The 20,011-nt window shown below is 45.2% G+C and overlaps 2 protein-coding genes across 2 annotated transcripts in view; both read right to left on the bottom strand.

The window, feature by feature from the left end:
• camta2 (calmodulin binding transcription activator 2) overlaps nucleotides 1-11,705 on the bottom strand; it is a 26,856-nt gene extending 15,151 nt beyond the window's left edge. The window contains 13 exon segments of the mRNA XM_070929415.1: nucleotides 3,168-3,302; nucleotides 3,750-3,876; nucleotides 4,220-4,927; nucleotides 5,192-6,257; nucleotides 6,385-6,598; nucleotides 6,679-6,807; nucleotides 7,075-7,222; nucleotides 7,318-7,389; nucleotides 7,942-8,077; nucleotides 8,206-8,273; nucleotides 9,532-9,635; nucleotides 10,537-10,628; nucleotides 11,690-11,705. Coding sequence (XP_070785516.1) covers nucleotides 3,168-3,302; nucleotides 3,750-3,876; nucleotides 4,220-4,927; nucleotides 5,192-6,257; nucleotides 6,385-6,598; nucleotides 6,679-6,807; nucleotides 7,075-7,222; nucleotides 7,318-7,389; nucleotides 7,942-8,077; nucleotides 8,206-8,273; nucleotides 9,532-9,635; nucleotides 10,537-10,570 — 2,941 coding nt within the window. The 5' untranslated portion in view covers nucleotides 10,571-10,628; nucleotides 11,690-11,705.
• A 1,346-nt stretch (nucleotides 11,706-13,051) lies between these two features.
• LOC139305799 (stress-associated endoplasmic reticulum protein 1) lies at nucleotides 13,052-17,404 on the bottom strand. The gene is made up of 3 exons (XM_070929748.1): nucleotides 17,162-17,404; nucleotides 15,549-15,624; nucleotides 13,052-15,010 (listed from the first exon to the last, which is right to left on the bottom strand). Exons 1-3 carry the CDS (start codon nucleotides 17,243-17,245, stop codon nucleotides 14,970-14,972), a joined length of 201 nt encoding a protein of 66 aa, XP_070785849.1. The 5' UTR covers nucleotides 17,246-17,404; the 3' UTR covers nucleotides 13,052-14,969.
• Nucleotides 17,405-20,011: the final 2,607 nt, after the last annotated feature.

Here is a 20,011-nt window from a genome sequence, read left to right as displayed (position 1 = left end):
ACCAGTGACCAGTCACCAGTGACAGTGACCAGTCACCAGTGATCAGCCACCAGTGACCAGTCACCAGTGATCAGCCACCAGTGACCAGCCACCAGTGACCAGTGATCAGTTACCAGTGATCAGCCACCAGTGACCAGTCACCAGCCACCAGTGACCAGTCACCAGTGACAGTGATCAGTCACCAGTGACCAGTCACCAGTGATCAGCCACCAGTGACCAGTCACCAGTGACAGTGACCAGTGATCAGTCACCAGTGATCAGTCACCAGTCACCAGCCACCAGTGACCAGTCACCAGTGATCAGTTACCAGTGATCAGCCACCAGTGACAGTGACCAGCCTCCAGTGATCAGCCACCAGTGACCAGTCACCAGTGACAGTGACCAGTGATCAGTCACCAGTGATCAGTCACCAGTGATCAGTCACCAGTGACCAGTCACCAGTGACCAGTCACCAGTGACAGTGACCAGTGATCAGTCACCAGTGACCAGTCACCAGTGATTGGGCGATATGATGATAAATTACATCACATGATATACATGCTTCTACCGTCAAGAGATCATACTGTTTATTCTGACCACATGTCAGTCAATGAACAGGACTGCTTTACATCTATAAACTGTTTCTAACTATATCGAGATATATCAGAGCTACAGATATCAGCTCATTACAGACTTCTATCCGCAGAAAACTAATTTAAAGGTTCTCTGTTTAAATTAACTAATATATCAATATCAACACCATCACTAACTATGAGCTCAATGTTCAAACATGACATAATTAACAAAAACTAGACTGTGTTAGGCTGTACAGGTGTATTGGACTGCGTTAGGCTGTACAGGTGTATTGGACCGTACAGGTGTACCTAATAAAGTGGACACAGTATTTCACAACGCGTAACATCTAGTTTAATAAAAATAAATATAATAACAAAATACTGGACTCACTTTTGATTCGTTTGTCCTGATCAATCTGATCAAATTGAGATTCTGGACTGGTTCCCACTACTGATTATTAACCGAAGGTAGTTGCCGTGGTTACTGAGCAGCTATGTAACCATGACAACCCCTCACACACAGAAACGCACACTCACACAGAGAGTCTCGTCCTACCGACACCATCCAGTCGCTGTCTTTCCTCCATCTTCTGTCTGTCTGTTTTTCCAAAAATCATCCCTCCTTCTGTCTGTCTGTCTGTCTGTCTGTCTGTCTGTCTCTCTCTCTCTCTCTCAGTGTCAGAGTGTGTGAGCACAGGTGAAGAGCATTGCGGGATAAGTTAAAAGGATACGTTAACACACACACACGGTCTTAAAATGTGCAGAGTGACGACAAGCTGATGAGACACACACACACACACACACACACACACACACACACACACACACACACACACACACACACACACACACACACACACACACACACACACACACACACACACACACGCAGTAAGCAGACTGAGCGGGCGTGCAAGGATCAACTAGTTAAAGAGACAGAGAGAGAGAGTAGCGAGTGCTCGGTTGTCCAGTGCAGTCTGCAGGCTGGACGTCCAAACACAACAGCAAGGCATGGTGGGAAATCCACAGTGAAGGAGGGAGGAGGGAAGAAAAGGGAGGGAGGGGGGAGAGAAGTGGCTGTCTCACATTCCTGGCTCTGAGCCTAAAACCCCAGACAGTCCATGAAGCCACGGAGGGAGAGACGGCTGAAGCGCAGAGGAAGAAGGAAGGAAAGAGTGACAGAAATAAAGAGATCCAATGAGACACGAAGGAAGAAGGTGTGAAAGACATTCCAGGTGTTACAGGTGATGAGGAAACACCTGACGCCGGCGCATCGCCCATGATTAAGTGAGGCTTGCACACAAACTGATTGGTTGATCTCGCTGTCACACTTGGCTGTAACGCCTTACTGCCTGTTGTCATAGCGTTCCAAGCTACACGTGAGCATCAAGGTTAGGTTGTGTCCCGTTGTCCTTACTGGGAAACAAGGCATGGCTCAGTATTTTTTTCTGGGCTTTGCCTCTCAGGCTACATACAGGCTGCCCTACCTTACTGGTGGAGGTTGCTGGGGAAGACCTGAAGACATTACTCAGGGCGAGAAAAAGTACTTCCACTGTGTCTTTTATATTTTTAGTTGATATTACACAGTTAATATTCTCCTAAAAAGACACTAGAATTCAATTCATTTACAATCCAGAGGTTTACATAACACTTCTTTTTTTATTACTAACCTTATTATGGAAAGCACAATAACCAATATCCTAACTTGACTTTAGCACATTCTGAAGAGATCTGTTAATGTCACAGGTAGACACTCCTTCATTTAAACAGGTTTACAAGACAAAATGTTGGAAATCACTGTACACAAAGACTGTCTTACTGCCTGCCTGTCTGCCCGCCTGCCTGTCTCTGTGAGTTTCAAACAGCTTCAGTCAGAGTCAGAAATAGCAGCGAGTCCTGATGACTGTGTGTGTTTACAGGTGATGACAGTGGAAAACAGCTCCACCACATCAATCACTGAGAGAGAGAGACAGGCAGAGACAGAGAGACAGGCGTAGAGAGAGCAGAGGGCAGACAGCCAACACACACCCACCATGTTTGTCTCTGTCCTCACTCCTCACCTGATGATGGCGCTGCTGCAGCATTTTGTTCTGTGACCAAAAACCAAAGTCTGACACTGAGGGCCCTCCTCAGACCAACACCCCCATCATCATCATCCCTAAACTGCCACTTGAAGTCGTCCACAGGTTTTCAACACAGTCAATGTGTGTATATGAACAGACAGAGGACATGTCAGTGTTGATGAGACATTCTGAGTCTTAGTAATGAAACATGAAAAGGTTCATATTAAAGGATTTTCTCACACCAATTGCATCACTTTGTGGCAACAGGTTTTAAGAGTAAGTCTGGTGTTATTTCATATTTTTCATGTCTAACAATGTTAGTGCATCTGTCTTCCTGTCTGTGCCTCTCTGCTCCAAGCCCATTGGTTCCTAATGAACAATGGTCATTGTAGTTTTTCTCAAACGTTACTCAAACAGGAGATGAAGGACTATTTTCAGCGGCCTCACGTGTTTCCTTCACTGATGCTCTTTGATTGTTGGGTTGTATCTGGTGTATTATTGGTTATTGCTGACAGTGAGTAGTGTGAGATGTGGAGGAGTTGTATCTGACCGTCCAATGAGAGCCAGTCAAGCTGAGAGCTGGGCAGAGAGTTGGCGTTCCTCGCTCGGTACTCGAACAGTACTGAAGAGGAAACTGAACCTCCGGACTCCAGAACCTGCAGACACACCAGGCCGGCCTCGTGGGCTGAAAGAGGGGAGACAAAATCCATCAGTTCAAATAAACTTTAAAGCAATACTCACACAAACAAGTTAAATCAAATATATTGCTGTTCAATTTCTGTCACTTTGTCCTGGTGTTTGCCAGAACTAATCACGCAGAGGCACTTTATTCACCTGCGTTACTGCAGCGACATCAGGGCAGTGCAAACAAACAAACACTTTGACTTATTTGGAGGAGAAGGTAAAGAAAAACCTTTTTCCACAAACTCAGACTGCACTGTGATTTTTAGCCTCCTGTTTTATTTATTGTGTTCTACTTCAGCTTGTTTTTAGCTTCTATCTTATTCCTTTAAATTCAATTTTTTGAAAATGTATTGTGTTTCTTCTCTTAATGTCTTAATAAATGTAAATATTACCATAGTGTGTGTGTGTGTGTGTGTGTGTGTGTGTGTGTGTGTGTGTGTGTGTGTACCAGGGCAGTAGCAGCGCAGCACTCCAGGTTGAATCAGCGAAGCGGGGACGGTGCTCTGATCGAAAACACACGAGTATCGACCCGACAGCTCACTCCACGGTCCTGTGATCAACACCTTAACGCCTCCCTGAACACACAATTTGTTAGAGAAAGTTATTGTGTTCAACTTTGACTTCTGTTCAGTGAAATAAAGCTGTATTCCTGAACTCAGGTTTTGTATTGACACTAATAGTGAACATTTTCTATCAATAAGCAGCCTCAGTTTTAACGGTAACACAGAAGATGAAGGAGTGTTTTCCTGAATCAACAGTGAGACTCTGGCGCCACCTTGTGGTCAAGCAGATGAAGACCTCAGACAGACTGCAGCTCAGTGTGAAGGTGACAAACTTATTAATGTGCTCCTACTCCTGAATACTTTCTCTCCACAAACAGACACAACAGCTGAATGCTGCTGATTGCTGATTGGTTACCTCGGGGTAGGACCACTCCGGGGAGAAGTCTGTGATGGAGGCGAGGCGGGTCGAGGAGGAGGGCAGCGGGTGAGGAAATGGGAGGAAGGAGGAGGAAGGTGAGGGCTGGGGGGGCACCATGTAGCGGACCCCGGCCGGGAACATGGCGGTGCATGGCGCAGTGGCAGCGTGAGCTGCGACGGGATTGGCCTCCTCTGTGATGAGGTCAGAGATGAGGTCAGGAAACTGGCTGTCGAAGGAGATGTCAAGCTCCTCCCCTCCCCGCTCACAGGGATCCGCCTCCTCCTCCAGGTGTGTATCCATGCAGGTGTCCTCTGAGTCGTAGTCCCGTCTACTCTCCTCCTTCACCTGGATCGGGGGTGTCTCCAGCTGAGTGGTATCCATGGCGACAGCAGCTGGGGTGGAGTTAGTGTCAACGCTCCCAAGGCTGACAGCAGCCACGTTAGTTTTAGTGCTAGCAAACGCTGACTGACTCTGCTGCAGCACCAGGGGCTGATGTGACATGTGGGCTGGGGGCGGAGCTTCAGGTGTAGACAGGTGATTATATTGCTGTCCTAGGACCAATGGCTGTTGTCTGTCGGCCTGTCGCTGTGTCTGATTTGCTGGCTGGCTGGGTTGGCTCGCTGAGTCTTGGCAAACCAAGAGCAGTGAAGCTGTGCTACTTCCTGTCTGTTGCCGTGGAGACGAGCTAGAGGAGGCGTGGCCTGACTGAATGATAAGATAAAAAAGGAGTGAAAAGGAGAGCCAGGGCGGATGAATACAATTGGATGCATCGCCCAGTCTTGTCAACATTCACTGCTGTTAGAATCCTTCAATCACAACTATTATATTCGAATTAGGCTGCAAATAATTCGATTTTTTAATCGATATCAAGAATTAATTTCATGAAAGTGAAAATTCTTTATTTCAGTCTTCAGATGTGGTTTTGTGGAAAAGATTTTGAGTTCAATGACACATATGATGAAGTCTCACCTGCAGCAGAGCCAGCTTGGTGGGAGGAGCACTGCCTTCATCATCATCATCATCATCATCATCATCATCATCATCATCCCTCCTGTCCTTCACCTCCTCTTCATCTCTCCCTACCTCCTCTGACTCCCTTCCACCAGCCGACTCCCCCAGAGCTCCCAGCTCCAAACAGAGGGGAAGGAGGGGTGGGACCACAGAGGAGGTGGGAGACAGGGAGAGGGAGAGGGAGGGGGGGAGGGAGGACGAGGGAGGGGAGGAGAAGGAAGAGGAGGAGGAGAGGGGGAGGACTGAGTCTCTCCTGTCTGCCTCAGAGGAGGAGGAGGAGGAGGAGAGCGAGGAGAGGGATGAGGGAGGGGAGACAGAGGAGGGAGGAGTAGAGGCAGGGGAGAGGGAGAGAGCGAGGGAGGGGGGAGAGAGTGGGGAGGAGGAGGAGCAGAGAACAGGGGAGGGGGTGGAGGAGGGAGGAGGTGGGCCTCCATATGTCTGACCTTGTTTGGGAGAGTTGAGGAAGGAGTCAGGGTCAAAGGCTGGGGGGAAGGACGGAGGAGGCACGGGTGGTGAGGGGGAAGAGGGGGGAGAGGAAGGGGAGGTGGCAGCAGGAGGAGGAGGGGAGCGGAGGGAGGAGGTTGTGTTGGAGGACGAGGGGGTGAGGAGCAGGCCTCCAATGACAGGGGAGGGGATGAGGGTGAGGGAGAGGGTGGCCACACCCGGCGCCTGGACGGGAGGAAGGGGGAGTGAGGGAGGAGCAGGTGAGGAGGAGGGAGGGGAAGGGGAGGCCGGCTTGCCGGCAGGAGGTGGGAGGGCGGGGGAGAGCAGTAACTGGCCGGAGTGGGTGAGTGAAAGGCTCCTCCCCGGCCCCGCCTCCTCCCCTCTGGCCACGCCTTCCCCACCTCCCCCCTGTCCCCCTCTTCCGCCTGCGATGGCGGTGGTGGTTGTTGCCATGACGATCACTGCGTTCTGGGGTAGCGCCACCGTTGTCAGGTTGCCGCGGCGGTCACCATAGAAGCTGTTTCCGTGGTTACTCATGGCGATGGTGGCTCTGTGAGGCTGAGGGGGAGACGAGGCTGAGCTACAAAACAAAAGACAAAGAAGAGAAAAAACTAAATGGCTTTACTGGCAACATGCAGAACCATCAGCTCAAATGTCCTCTCCGGCTTTCCGTACATCTCTGTAAGCTTCCTGTGAGGGGGACTTACTTGGACGAGGGGCAGGGAGATGAGACGGGGCTGCTCTGTGCTTGGAGGTGGGGCAGTTTGGCTTCCCCCCCCCCTCCTCCCCCTCTCCCTGCCTCCCCCACCTCAGAAAACAGTGTGGAGGGGGATGGTCTGCAGGAGGAGGGAGGCAGTTTGGGGGAGATGATGCGATGCTTGGTGCTGTTACAGCGATGGGGAATGTTCACTCCTGAAGATACTACACAGATACAGATACTGTTAGTTTAACTCGGAGTGATGTCAGAGCGATGTCACAGTGATGCCACAGTGACGTGTTACCCTGGGCGGTGTTACAGAGGCAGGCGTGTGTGCGCGGCTGTGGTTTGGTTCTCTGTCGGTCCAGAATGTGTTGAACCAACTCCTCAATACTGAAATCACCTGAAGCCACCGAACACTTCATACTGTGAACTGAGGCAGACAGAATACTACATGTTAATACCACAAAGTACACAGATACTACAAGTCAATACTACAAAGTACACAGATACTACATGTTTATACAACAAAGTACACAGATACTACATGTCAATACTACAAAGTACACAAATACTACATGTTATTACCACAAAGAACACAGATACTATATATTATATGTTATATATTATATTATCATATATACCACAAGGTAGATATTTTGGCACTAAGTACATGTGGTAAATGTATTTGTTTTATTACACATGGGCTTCAGCTGGTTCAGCAAGTCATCTCTGCTCCACCTCATGCTGTCATGGCGGTCGGCCACCGCACACAGCATCGGACTGCATTTCCCAGAATCCTCCAGGGACGGCACGTTCAGGTAGTGGACTAGCACAATGTCTGGGTTCTGTTACACACACACCAACATTCTCACTTCAATTCAGTTTTATCACTGTGTGTGTGTGTGTGTGTGTGTGTGTGTGTGTGTGTGTGTGTGTTGACCTGCAGCAGCCAGTAGCATCGTCTGTGGAATGTTGGCACAATGGAGGAATGGACGTAGCAACCATACAGGCACTGAAACCAGAGACAGTTAGCATGGATTAGCATCATAACAGACTCTCCACACATTTCACAACTTCATCATCACAATAATAATAATAATAATAATATGCTCATAAACATGGCAGGTTGCTACTGACTTACACTGACATCTTCTGACAAAAATGTTGGTTTGTTCAATGTGTTCATCAGATTTTTTCTGTTTATGGGGTGTTTGGGGTAGTTTGCTGGGTTATTTTGAGGGTGTAATAGTGTGTGTATGTAATAATAGAAATAACAAGATGTGTGACCATTTGCACCTGAAGCATCTGAAATTGCTAAAATACCGAAAGAGTGGACGTTTAACTAGAAGTGGCAGTTAAAATGGAAATGCTGACAGACTGACAGATGCAGTGTAGTGTAGAGCAGTGTGCTGCAGACCTTTTGGTTGTTATGTGGTTGCTAGGTGGTTTCCATGGTGTAAAAGTGTGTGTAATAATAATGTTATTGGGATTCATTGTAATATTGTGCTCCTGTAATGGATGCTGTACTGTGTGTGTCCTGCAGGGGGAGCAGTGTGCTGCTGACCTCCATGCCCTGGACCTTCAGCTTCATGTGGTCCTCTCTCGTCGTTTTTCCATCCTTCCGTTTCTTCCAGCAGTAGCCATCCTTCCTGTACTTCACCTTCTTCCTGTTGTACAGGATGATGCTGCCGTTCTTCGGCCTGAAAGAGAAGCAAGCAGGACAGATTCAGTCATCCAGTGCAGTGACTTCACATTAAATCAGCTTGTGACCCCTCAGCCTCGTCTGGTAGGCTTGTCTGGAGGCTCTGGTGTGAGTCAGTGTGTGTACCTGGTTTTCAGGGTGCAGGAGAGCCACTCATCATGTCTGTCAAATGATATCAGGTAAGAAGCAATCTCCTGCAGAGGCAAAACGACAAAGAAAGAGTAGTTGAGTTCCTTAAGAATCAGAGCTCAGAATATAATAAATAAATATATAAACACCTTGATTTGACTAAACTGGATCTTTCTAATTAAGTCATATCTGGTTGTGACCATTTGTCCTATGAGAGTGTGGACACAGTCGTGAGCAGTCTGAAAGAACTAAAACTACCCACTATTTCTAAAGAATATCATCCTGTGACCCCTTTGGGGGGCCCCAACCTCCAGGTTGGGAACCGCTGATCTAAAGTATCATCGTTTGTGCAGCACTAAGATTCACCTGAAGCACAGATTATTATATTATTATATTAATATCAATGTGGTCAGACTATGAGTGATGTCGGTGCATGATAGTGAGGAGAGTCAGTTTCATTTATATAGCCCAATATCAGAAACCTGTTGTGAAAATGAAGCCTTACCAAAATGTCAGTTCAAAGTGAGTTCTGCAGTTCATCATTCTGTCAGTTTCACAGTTCAAGTGATGTCAGATTAAATGTCACATGCTCTGGCTCCACTGGTCTCTAGTTCTCAGACTACATTGGGTTGTTTTTTTACAGTGCCAACTTCAGAATCAGAATAAGAATCAGAAACTGTTTATTGCCAAGTAACCTACATTACAAGGAATTTGCTGTGGTCTGCATTTTTTTTAACATATAACATATAATCTGACAGACAAGAAGCATGTAAAAATATAAAGGTAAAGGAATAAGGTAAGATAAATAGACAGTGCAGTGACCAAATAAAGTGTCCAGATAAAGTGTCCAGTAGGGGGTGTGTGCGTTAATGTAACGCAGGCGGGACAGGGGCGGTGTACGTTAATACGTTAGTATAACATGTATTTTGTTGTGTATTTTATCATTTACAAATGTATATCTCTTCATGGTGATCATAATGATTTCTCAACAACATGCATGTTCTCGTCTACACTCTTTCTTTATAAACCTAAGAAAGCAGCCATTTGTATCTGAGATGACTTCCTGACTGTAAAACGTCTTGATCCTGATCCAGCTAACAGTCAGTGAAAGAACCCAAAAAATCCAGACTTGTGTCAAATTATCAACATTATAAAGTGGATAACTTGTTTATGAAGAGCCAGTTAACTCTGCACAGAAACGACTGTCTGGTCATTATAGAGGCTGTCTTGTATCTTTCTGTCACTCTCTCACACAGCGGCCATGACCTCTGAGCTCTTTACACATTAGGAGAGTTATCATCTACACTTCAAACACACGCTCACCTCGTTAGTGTTCCACCTGAGCCGCTCATTAGGCAGACCAGACAAACGAGGGAGACACTCCAACAGCTTGTTAGGAAGAAACACCTTCCTCTGTCCTTTATTCTCTGCACACACACACACACACACACAGAGATATGGACTGTTCAGTGAGGAGACCACACAGGTTCAGGTTCAGACACTGAAAACACCAGAGAGGCCGGACGTCTGTCTGCCTTTATTTTTGCTTCTTCTAAAAATGCCACACTTCTTTTTCACTTCATCTTTATCTTGAGACTTGGAAAGTCACAGCTGTCATTTAAATGATGCTGTGGAAGTAAACAAGCCGCCATTACTGCAGTGAACCCAGTAGACTCACACAGTCACACTGTGGTGCATGACAGGATTTTACTTTTTATCTGTTTTTGGAAATAAATGGGAGACTGGGAGATCCTGTAGAACTGTGCTGAAATTATATTCAAAAAATGTCATTAAATCAAAAATGTATAATCTACAAAATTTTAATTTCAGTAAAATGGAGTCCAGTTTTAACAGCTGTACATGTTTCCTGGTGAAATTCCACTTTTATGCTTTTTCTTGTCATATTCTCATATTTTCAGTATGTGTAGTGGAATGAAGGGGTGGCATACTGTACAGGATGTGATAAAAGTATTAATGCAAAATGCAAAAATAATATTGTTAAATGTACATATATCATATTTCACTGTTGCTAAGAGACGAGAACATCCAGTCAGCAGTCGTCATGGACTCGACTCAAAATCATCAAGAAAGAAAATCCAAAAACCTCAAAAACATGTAGGTGTGTTAACTAACTTCATAAAGGCGGTTTGTGTTGTCTCCATGGCAATGACTACAAACAACAACATCGCTGGAAATCACTTTAGATCATGATGACATCAACAACAGGTGGTAACCATAGCAACAGAGCCGGGGCTGTCTACTGCAGGTGTGAGTGCCTTCACATTTAACTGGCTGTGATAGCAGACAGAGGGATGGGATGGGACTGACCTGTCTCCGTGGAAACCATCTCCTTGTTGCTCATGGTGACGAATCCATGCAGGATGAGTCTCACAGAACACACGGCCGCCCGCACTGCCCCGCTGCACGCACGCACGTGCACACACACACGCACGCACACACACACACACACACACACACACACACACACACACAGAGTCAATAGACTGATCAATAGAAAACAAAGTCTGCAACAGGACACCACCATCTCTCTCTCTCTCACACACACACACACACACACACACCTGAAATCCAAGCTGGTAACTGTGCGCACACACACTCCTTCAATAGCTCCCTGTTGCCTAGCAACAACTGAATTTGCACCCACTTTAAATGGAGAGTGTGTGTATGAGAGAGACAGTGTGTGTTCATAACTGACACTGTATATTAGCCTGTGTGTGTTTGTTGAGTTACATAACATTTCCGATTTTTACATTCAGCCAAACAGCTTTAACAGTGTTCCTCTGAGTGAATATGTGTATTACTTAATAACACGCTTGACTTGCACCACATCACTGAATAATTAACATTAATAATAAACACACACAGTGTAATCAAATGCCTCTCTCATACACAGAAACGGTACCCACCCACTCTCTTCCCGGAGGCCGGGCTCACACCGCGGACTCGCCTGGCTGCTGTGGTTGCCTCTCAGAGCTTCTCTCCCGGCTGCAGGAGCTCAGCTCTACCCGACCCGCTAAGCGAGCTAACTTTGAAGCTAACGTTAAGACTCTTCTCAGTTTCACATCATTACAAAATTAAACGACGCGACAACACGTTTTAACACATCAGTAACTTTCATTACACCCTCGCCCTTTTAGGCGGAACTAAACGAATCAGTGACCATCATTCACATATTAATAAATAACACTAATGTTGGGTTGTTTAGCTGCTCAGCTAGCCGGCTAGCGATAGTTGCCACGGCTAGTCTAACGGCAGCTACACAGGTCCCTATCAGCAGTGATTAAACACCTCCGAAAACGAGCTGCAGGGCTTTACCTCGGGGTTAGAACATGCTAACCCGAGCCAGTCAGTCGATACTAAGCTTTGAACATATACAGTAAAATACAACTATTTAAACAACAGCAGACATGACCAAGCAGGAGGTGTTTTGAGGTAAAACAGACAGTTAAAGCTCCTTTACCTTCCGCCTTCAGCACAGCCGCCATCTTCTCTTTCTCTGACGTCACTGCGTAGCTACGTGGGAGGCAGAGTGGTTTGGGGGGGGGTCTCTCACTTATAGATCATAATTTTACTGTATTATTTTATAGTGACTGGTTGTTTGCTTATGTTGTATATGTGACTGAAAGTTACTTTAATGAGATATTTATAGTCACATCAGCTGAGTGGAAACTTTCACACAACAACTGCTTTCACTCTTCAACTGACAGTTCAACTGCTATCAGCATTTACATTTTTACTGACAGTTTCACTGCTTTAATTTCTTATTCTTTAAATATGAGTTCATTAGCTTACTGATTACACTTCAACTCCTTTCAATGTTTTCAATTAAACTGACACTTCAAACCCTGTCAGCTCTCAGGTCAGGTGAACAAAGAAGAAACTTCTCGTTTAACTCCCACAACTTCCACGGTTCAATTTACGCCAACTGCTTTCAATGCTTATATACAGCTGCTGTATCAGAGTTCATACAGAGACAAAACATCAAGTCTGTTCTCTTCAAACTAAACAGAAGAGTCTCTGGAGAGTTTTACCTCAAACAATGCATGCTGGGAAGTGATCATGTTTCTTTAAAAACTTGATGAGTTCATTCATTCATCTCATCATTTCAAGTCAGAAGAGCCAGTGTAAAACTTCTGTAGTGGTCTGAAAACAAAAGCTAGATCGTTTGAGTTTAATCAACTTGAAATTAATAAAACGTACATATTTACAATAACAGTTCTCGGTGGAGCTGTTTTTCTGAGTGGGTCTCTGCACAATGGTTTCACATTATTCCGCTGACCTGCAGGTGGCGGTAACACACCACCAACAAAGACAGTGTAGAAGAAGACGCAAGCTAGCTTTTTTTTTTTTTTTTATAAAAACAAGAATTACAAAATGTCTTTTCTTTTATTTCCCCTTTGGTGATTTGTCTCCTGGTGCTGAGAACAAGAACTGATATTGTTTCTTCACATGTATACAGTCTCTTTATATTGTCTGCATTCTTCTTTGAAAAAAACCCCAAACATATGTAAACTGTAAAAATGATAAAACTGTACATATCACATAAGTCCTTTGTCTTTCTAGTTACTCAGCCTGTTTTGTGTTCACGTGGATGTTTCCTGACGGAGACTTCGTACATCAAAACGTTGCATTAATAAAATCTTTGGGAGCTCACAGATTTCTGTGCTTCTCCTTCATCCCAAATAAAAAAACTATTGAAAAACTACAAACAAATCTTCATGTTTGTCAGCTCACACTTTTCTTTTATCAGGTGTCAGACCTTCATCTCGTTGTGAAGTTTACTGCAATGACGTTGAAATGAGAAACCAACGGAGGACAGAGATCAGAGGCGTTTAGAGAAAATATCTGTGGTTTATTTTGTATAAAAGCGGAGCATGTCATCCAGCAGGAGGCTCGCTGAGCTCTTCACCTCTCTGACTGCTTCACCTTTCCAAAAACCAAACCAACGACTGCTTTAAAAACCAGCAGTTTACAGTCTCTTCAGATCAACACAAGTCCAGTGGAAATGTTGGCAGAAAGCTGGCGAGCCGCAGTTTGACTGAAGCGATGAGCTGATGTCAGATTTAAACTGAGGGGATGATGCTCAGGCTTCTCCTCAGGCTTCTCCCCCTCCTTCTCAGTCTACTGTTTTTATTAAAATTCATTTACATCAAGGCAAGAACTCTAAAACACTTTGTCAGTCTGGAGTCAGCTTCAGTTCTTTCCTTCCTGGAAAATAGGAAACCTTTTGAACATACAGCTGCTTTTAGTCCATTAAATATAAATCCTGGACTTTACGTCACTGCTGCAGAGGGAAAGAACGTTCAGAACTAATTTAATTTCCAGTTCAGTTTTAAAAGCTACTTAAAGATGTATTTTGTTGCTTGAGAACTTTAGTTCTGTTTAGTTTTAAATAGTTACATTTGCCTCCTTTAATGACTGCAGACGTCTTGTTCTGAACTCTGTAAATGTGACCTCCTGAACTGTCCTGTCTTTTCACATCCCTGCTGGTGTCTATATGCTGACTGTGTCCTGTTCTGTGCCATGACAACATCTGTTCAAACAGCTGGATTTCAAGTCATTCATTAACGTCACTTCATTAACTTTAAAGCGTTAAATAGAACTTCTGATTTTAGTTCATATGAACCTGAAAAAAAGAATTCTCACCAGCCACTGTTTCATTTTCTGATTATTATTATTATTATGTTATTAATTCATTTAACTGTCTAACTGTTTCTGTGTTGACGGTATCTTCATCACTTCATCATGTTTTAACTAAATGTGATGGATCAGGAAAAACTGTCTGAAACCAGTTTCATCCAACTATTAATTCCAGTTTTTCCTGATCAAAGTTAAGCTGCTGTCAATGACCACTTCCTGTAAATGTTTCACATTAAAAGCCTACCAATGAAAGGCAGGAAGGAAGACTTTTAATGTGAAATATTTACCGGACGTGTTGAGTTGACAGAAAAATAGTTGGCTCAAACAGAAATAATAAGATAAAAAACATTATACTGAATTCATCAGATGCTCTTGATGCATGTATTGTTTTTATCTGGTCTTTATTAGCGACCAGCCTTTATTTGTTCGTTGAGACTCAGCCACTGTTTGAATACTAGCTTACAGTAGTGCTCATTCCTACATCATTTTACTAAATGGCCACGAACAAGGCATATCTGTAAGGAAGGAAATCAACTTAAAAACTGAAAGATGATTTAGACTTCACAGGATTTGTGGTTCATGAGATAAAAATCAGCAGTATGTTCCTTTAAATGAAAGACTCATCTCAGCTGATCTCAGGTCAGAGAAATCTACAAACACATCAGCTTCAGTCAAACGTCAGCGACAAACCAGCAGAGAACAAAAAGCAGCTGGACGACTGCGTCAGACTGACGGGAGGAAGATTTAAGACTTCATCTGACAAGCAATCAATAACCAATATCTGATCAGCTTCATCAACTGTGAAGGAAGTAAAAAAACACACAAATCTGATTTACTGCAGAGACAGAGAGAGAGAGACAGAGAGTGAGAGACAGAGAGTGAGAGAGTGAGACAGAGAGAGTGAGACAGAGAGAGTGAGACAGAGAGAGAGAGGTTGGGTTACAGTCGGAAGAAAAAACAGCTCAGATTTAAACTCCACAGGAACTAGTGTGTGTGTGTGTGTGTGTGTGTGTGTGTGTGGGTGTGTGCGTGTGGTAGGCGGGGTCATGACGGCGATGTGCCCCCCCACGGGACGGGCTCAGGTCCAGGGTCAAAGATCATCACATGCCTTGTCTGATGCTCTGGATGATCTGGAAGATGGCTGCAAGACACACATACACACACACACACAAACACAGATCATAATCAGTGATGAAGAGGACAGAAAGCCTGAGATTAATAATTAATAGGTCAAGGATAGTGAGATTAGAGAAGAACCAAATATAATACATGTTGCAAATGAAACAAGGACGTGGGCACATTTCTACATGTTTGCCTCTTTTGTTTGATTACAGCAGGTTTATTTTACAGAAAGACGAGAGAGAAAACATGAGAGGCACAGTTCATAATATCCAAAACAAGTCACATCGGGGACATCTCAGAGAGGGTCTGGGGTTCTAGTTAACACAGTATGCAGGAACATGTTTTTCTTTCAGAGCGGTCGGTTGTGTTTTCTTGTTTCTTCAACCCTTTTTTAAAAATGTCTGAATTACCATGCTAGAGAAATGTGTCCAATAAAACACGCGTTTGTAATATTTGTATTTTTGTATAAATGTCAAAAGGACCTGTGTCTGTCTGTGCGTCTGTCTGTGAGGTGTGTCACAGGTATTGTGTGTGCGATACCTGCAGGCGAGACTCACCTGATCCACAAACCACGAAGACAAACAGTGCGAGCAGCCACGGACCCACCGGAGACTTTTCCTCGTTTACTGGCCGCTGCGACACACACATGTAGGTACAACATTACATATTTATTACTACAGACCAGCAGGAACTGAGCGTTCTGGGTAAACAAAGACTCTTTCAAACTAACAAACATGGCTAATAGAAAACTTCTTCTGTATTGGGAAAATTCAAAGATATGTTAAGTTTTATCTAAATAAAATCAAACTTTGTAAGAATACGGCAGTGTCAGTAAATAGTATTAATCCTGTAGTCAACAGGAGCGTCATATGTGATAAAAGTGTGTGAGAGAACAGAGCAGGCTGAGGTGTTTTCCTCTCCTGAACGACACCCTGCTGCTGTTCATCAGCACTCTGTTAGCAGCACAGTGACAAAGTAACAACAAACTGACAGAAGCTGTGATGATCAGGGTCATGACGGCTGAGCTAAAACTCACTGGCTCTACTACTTATCTGCCCTTCAAATGTTTCCCGCAGGAAAAGACTAAATTACTTAAAATGAATAGTGATGAATATGAAGAAACACTCATGGCAAGTTAAAAGAACGACACACTAAATAAGAATTATGGGAAGTCATAATTATGCCTATATTAGTTTAAATCATGAAATATTCAGTCAACATCTAGAGTTAATGAGTCAAAATACTGTTATCGTCTTATGCTGCTTCCCAAAATGTGGGGTGGCATATTTATGCTGGCCTGCTATAAACACACTCATGTCAGAGAATGGTTTGTGTGCTCACACAGTGCTGTTGCAGCTGACAGCACAATGCTAAGCGCGCTAAGCAAGTACTAATCACAAACTCCATTGTGAAATCTGTACATTTAATGCTGCGTTCTATGTTTGCGTAAGTACATACCATATAATGTAAAAGAGGTGATCTTTAATCAACGCGTTTGAAGCTCTTCTTAAATTCGTCACGTGTATAATACGCAAATCACGACTTATTCAAACATACTCACTCAATCTTTTGTATCTGATCTGTAACGTCGCACGCCACGCCTCCGCCCACTGCAGTGTTTACAGCATCCAAGATATGCGACAATGGGCTAGCAGAGTTAAACATTTCACCAAACAAGCTAGGAATAGTATATTGTGTGTATGCCGAATAGAAGACTGTCTGTGAGGCTTTCAAGCTAGTCTTAAGTAATATATTTAGAGTGTATAGCTCTATGGACACACAAAACCACATTAATGTCCAATATTTCTGAAAGGGGTCTGGCTCGCTTTCATTTCATACACAACGTTATGTTAGCCAGTCAATAGATGTCAAAAGCTAGCATTTGACTGTTTTCCGTTCATCTATAATCTAAAATAATATTTAAATACACTTTTACTGTAATAATGTGATTGCTAATGCTACGGCTAAAGTTAGCTCTGTCAAGGCTAAGGGTTAGCTACATCGCTGCTTCCAGAACTTCACTTTTACCAACAAACCTAAATTATAGCAGGGATAATGTGTATTTTAAACAATACATATATATTGCATCAGACCATGCTGCAACTACATGGTGATGCCAGAATCAGTAATTGAAAATTAGCTGTTTAGCCGTTAGCTCCGCTGTCAGTACCGATGTTTTCTGGACGTGTCCCCGCTGTGTGATGGTCTTGCTGTGCCGCTCGTTCGCCACTTTCATCCTCTGCACCGCCGACATGTTTCGGGTTTAACGACCGGTCTGGACCAGGAGGACGGAGAGCCGGGAACAACCGGGAGGAGAAGAGGGTAGAGGCGCGCCGGTACCAGTGAAAATGTCCAGCTGGAGAAGAATCTCTGCCGGGTTTTGTTTCTGTGTTAATGGGCAGGTACCGTCCGAATGAAATGCTAATTGTTAGCTAGCTGATAGCTAACCGTGAAGCTACTGACCTCGTCACGTGACAGGGGACAATCGGACCGATCCAAAATGTCTCCCTGCTGCCCTCCAGTGGCGGGAAGAAAATGTATGCCAGAAATGATACCAGGGGTATAATCCTTTTAACTAATCAAAGAATGAATATCAGAGTATAAACGCATCAAAGCATACATCTGATTTTGGATAAGATGCACTGTGGACAGGTTAATGTCAAATTAAGGTTGTTTTAAGGACTACAGATCTTGTAGCTAATGTTAGCCAGACAGATGCTCATTTTATTTGGTCGTTATGGACTGATTCAGAATCAGAATCAGAATCAGAAACTGTTTATTGCCAAGTAACATACATTACAAGGAATTTGCTGTGGTCTGAAGGTGCTATTGATTCGATAACAAATAAGTAGAATATAAAAAGTAAAATAGAATAAAAATAAAAAATAAAAACAAGATAAATAACAAACAGTGCAGATAACAAACAGTGCAGTTTTGACCAGAATAAAGTAAAGTGTCCAGATAAAGTGTCCAGTAGGGGGTGGGTGCGTTAATGTAACGCAGGGGGGACAGGGGTGATGTACGTTAATATAATGTATAACTTGTGTTTGTGTTCTGGGGGGGGGGTTAGTGAGAGTTTGTCAGGTTGACTGCAGAGGGGAAGAAACTGTTTTTGTGGCGGGAGGTTTTGGTCCTGATGGACCGCAGCCTCCTGCCAGAGGGGAGGGGGTCGAACAGATGGTGTCCGGGGTGGGAGGGGTCGGCAGCGATCTTCCCTGCTCTCCTCAGGGTCCTGGAGGAGTACAGGTCCTGAAGAGACGGGAGGTTGCAGCCGATCACCCTCTCTGCAGAGCTGATGATACGCTGCAGTCTGCGTCTGTCCTTGGTGGAGGCAGCAGCGTACCAGACGGTGATGGAGGAGGTGAGGATGGACTCTATGATGGCAGTGTAGAAGTGAACCAGCATTGTTTGTGGCAGGTTAAACTTCCTCAGCTGCCTCAGGAAGTACATCCTCTGTTGGGCTTTCTTGATGAGGGAGCTGATGTTCAGCTCCCACCGGAGGTCCTGGCTGATGATGGAGCCCAGGAAACGGAAGGACTCCACAGTGTCCACTGGAGAGTCACACAGGGTGATGGGGGCGGGTGGGGCTGCGCTCTTCCTAAAGTCTACAACCATCTCCACTGTCTTTGAAGCGTTAAGCTCCAGGTTGTTGCTGTTGCACCAGGTCACCAGATGGTTAATCTCCCACCTGTAGGCAGACTCATCCTCACCAGAGATGAGTCCGATGAGGGTGGTGTCGTCCGCAAACTTCAGGAGCTTGACGGACTGGTGACTGGAGGTGCAGCTGTTGGTGTAGAGGGAGAAGAGTAGTGGAGAAAGAACGCAGCCTTGAGGGGAGCCGGTGCTGATCGTCCGCGAGTCTGAGACGTGTTTCCCCAGCTTCACGTGCTGCTTCCTGTCAGACAGGAAATCTGTGATCCACCTGCAGGTGGGGTCAGGCACATTCAGCTGGGAGAGCTTGTCCTGAGGAAGAGCCGGGACGATCGTGTTGAAGGCAGAGCTGAAGTCCACAAACAGGATCCTGGCATAGGATCCTGCGGAGTCCAGGTGCTGGAGGATGAAGTGTAGAGCCAGGTTGACGGCGTCGTCTACAGACCTGTTGGCTCTGTAGGCGAACTGCAGGGGGTCCAGCAGAGAGTCTGTGATGGATTTGACGTGGGACAGGACCAGGCGTTCAAATGATTTCATGACCACAGAGGTCAGGGCGACGGGTCTGTAGTCATTTAATCCTGTGGGCCCTGGTTTTTTGGGGACGGGGATGATGGTGGAGGCCTTGAAGCAGGCTGGCACGTGGCATGTCTCCAGTGAGGTGTTGAAGATGTCCGTGAACACCGGAGACAGCTGATCGGCGCAGCGCTTCAGGCAGGATGGGGAGATGGAGTCTGGTCCAGCAGCTTTACGCAGGTTTTGTCTCTTGAAGAGTCTGTTCACATCTCTTTCAAGGACAGACAGAGGTGTCGATGCTGGAGGAGTGGGGGGGGGGGGCGCTGTGGGGGGCAGCTGTGGTGGTAGGAGGTGTGAGAGTTCAGCCCCAGGTGTGATGAGGGGGTTGGGGCTGTTGGGCTGGAGCTGGTGGGTGATGGTGTGGGGGATGGTGTTAGGACTGTCCCATTGTCTTTCAAAGCGACAGTAGAAGTCGTTGAGGCTGTTGGCGAGGCGTCGTCGTTAGCAGAGTTGGGGGCTCTTGGCTTGTAGTTGGTGATCTGCCTGAGCCCCCTCCACACAGAAGCAGAGTCGTTGGAGGAGAACTGGTCTTGTAGTCTCTCTGAGTACAGTCGTTTAGCTTCCCTCACCGCCTTGCTAAACTTCCTCCTCTTCCTTTTCCAACCTCAGCTGTCGCAGTCTTGCTGTGAACCAGGGTTTGTCGTTGTTTTAACTCACCCTGGTCCGAGTTGGTACGCAGCAGTCCTCACAGAAGCTGATATATGACGTCACAGCCTCTGTGTACTCATCCAGACTGTTGGTAGCAGTCCTGAAAACATCCCAGTCAGTACAGTCCAAACACACCTTCAGGTCCTCT

This window comes from Enoplosus armatus, chromosome 23 (assembly GCF_043641665.1).
Source record: "Enoplosus armatus isolate fEnoArm2 chromosome 23, fEnoArm2.hap1, whole genome shotgun sequence".
Lineage (NCBI taxonomy): Eukaryota > Metazoa > Chordata > Actinopteri > Centrarchiformes > Enoplosidae > Enoplosus > Enoplosus armatus.
This window is presented reverse-complemented; position numbering and strand designations above follow the sequence as displayed.

Coding starts and splice junctions, on each gene's coding strand:
- LOC139305799 (XM_070929748.1), bottom strand. CDS start 17,245: ATGTCGGCGGTGCAGAGGATGAAAGTGGCGAACGAGCGGCACAGCAAG. Junction 15,625..17,161: donor GACACGTCCAGAAAACATCG/GTACTGACAGCG, acceptor TGTGTGTCGCAG/CGGCCAGTAAACGAGGAAAA. Junction 15,011..15,548: donor CTTCGTGGTTTGTGGATCAG/GTGAGTCTCGCC, acceptor TGTGTCTTGCAG/CCATCTTCCAGATCATCCAG.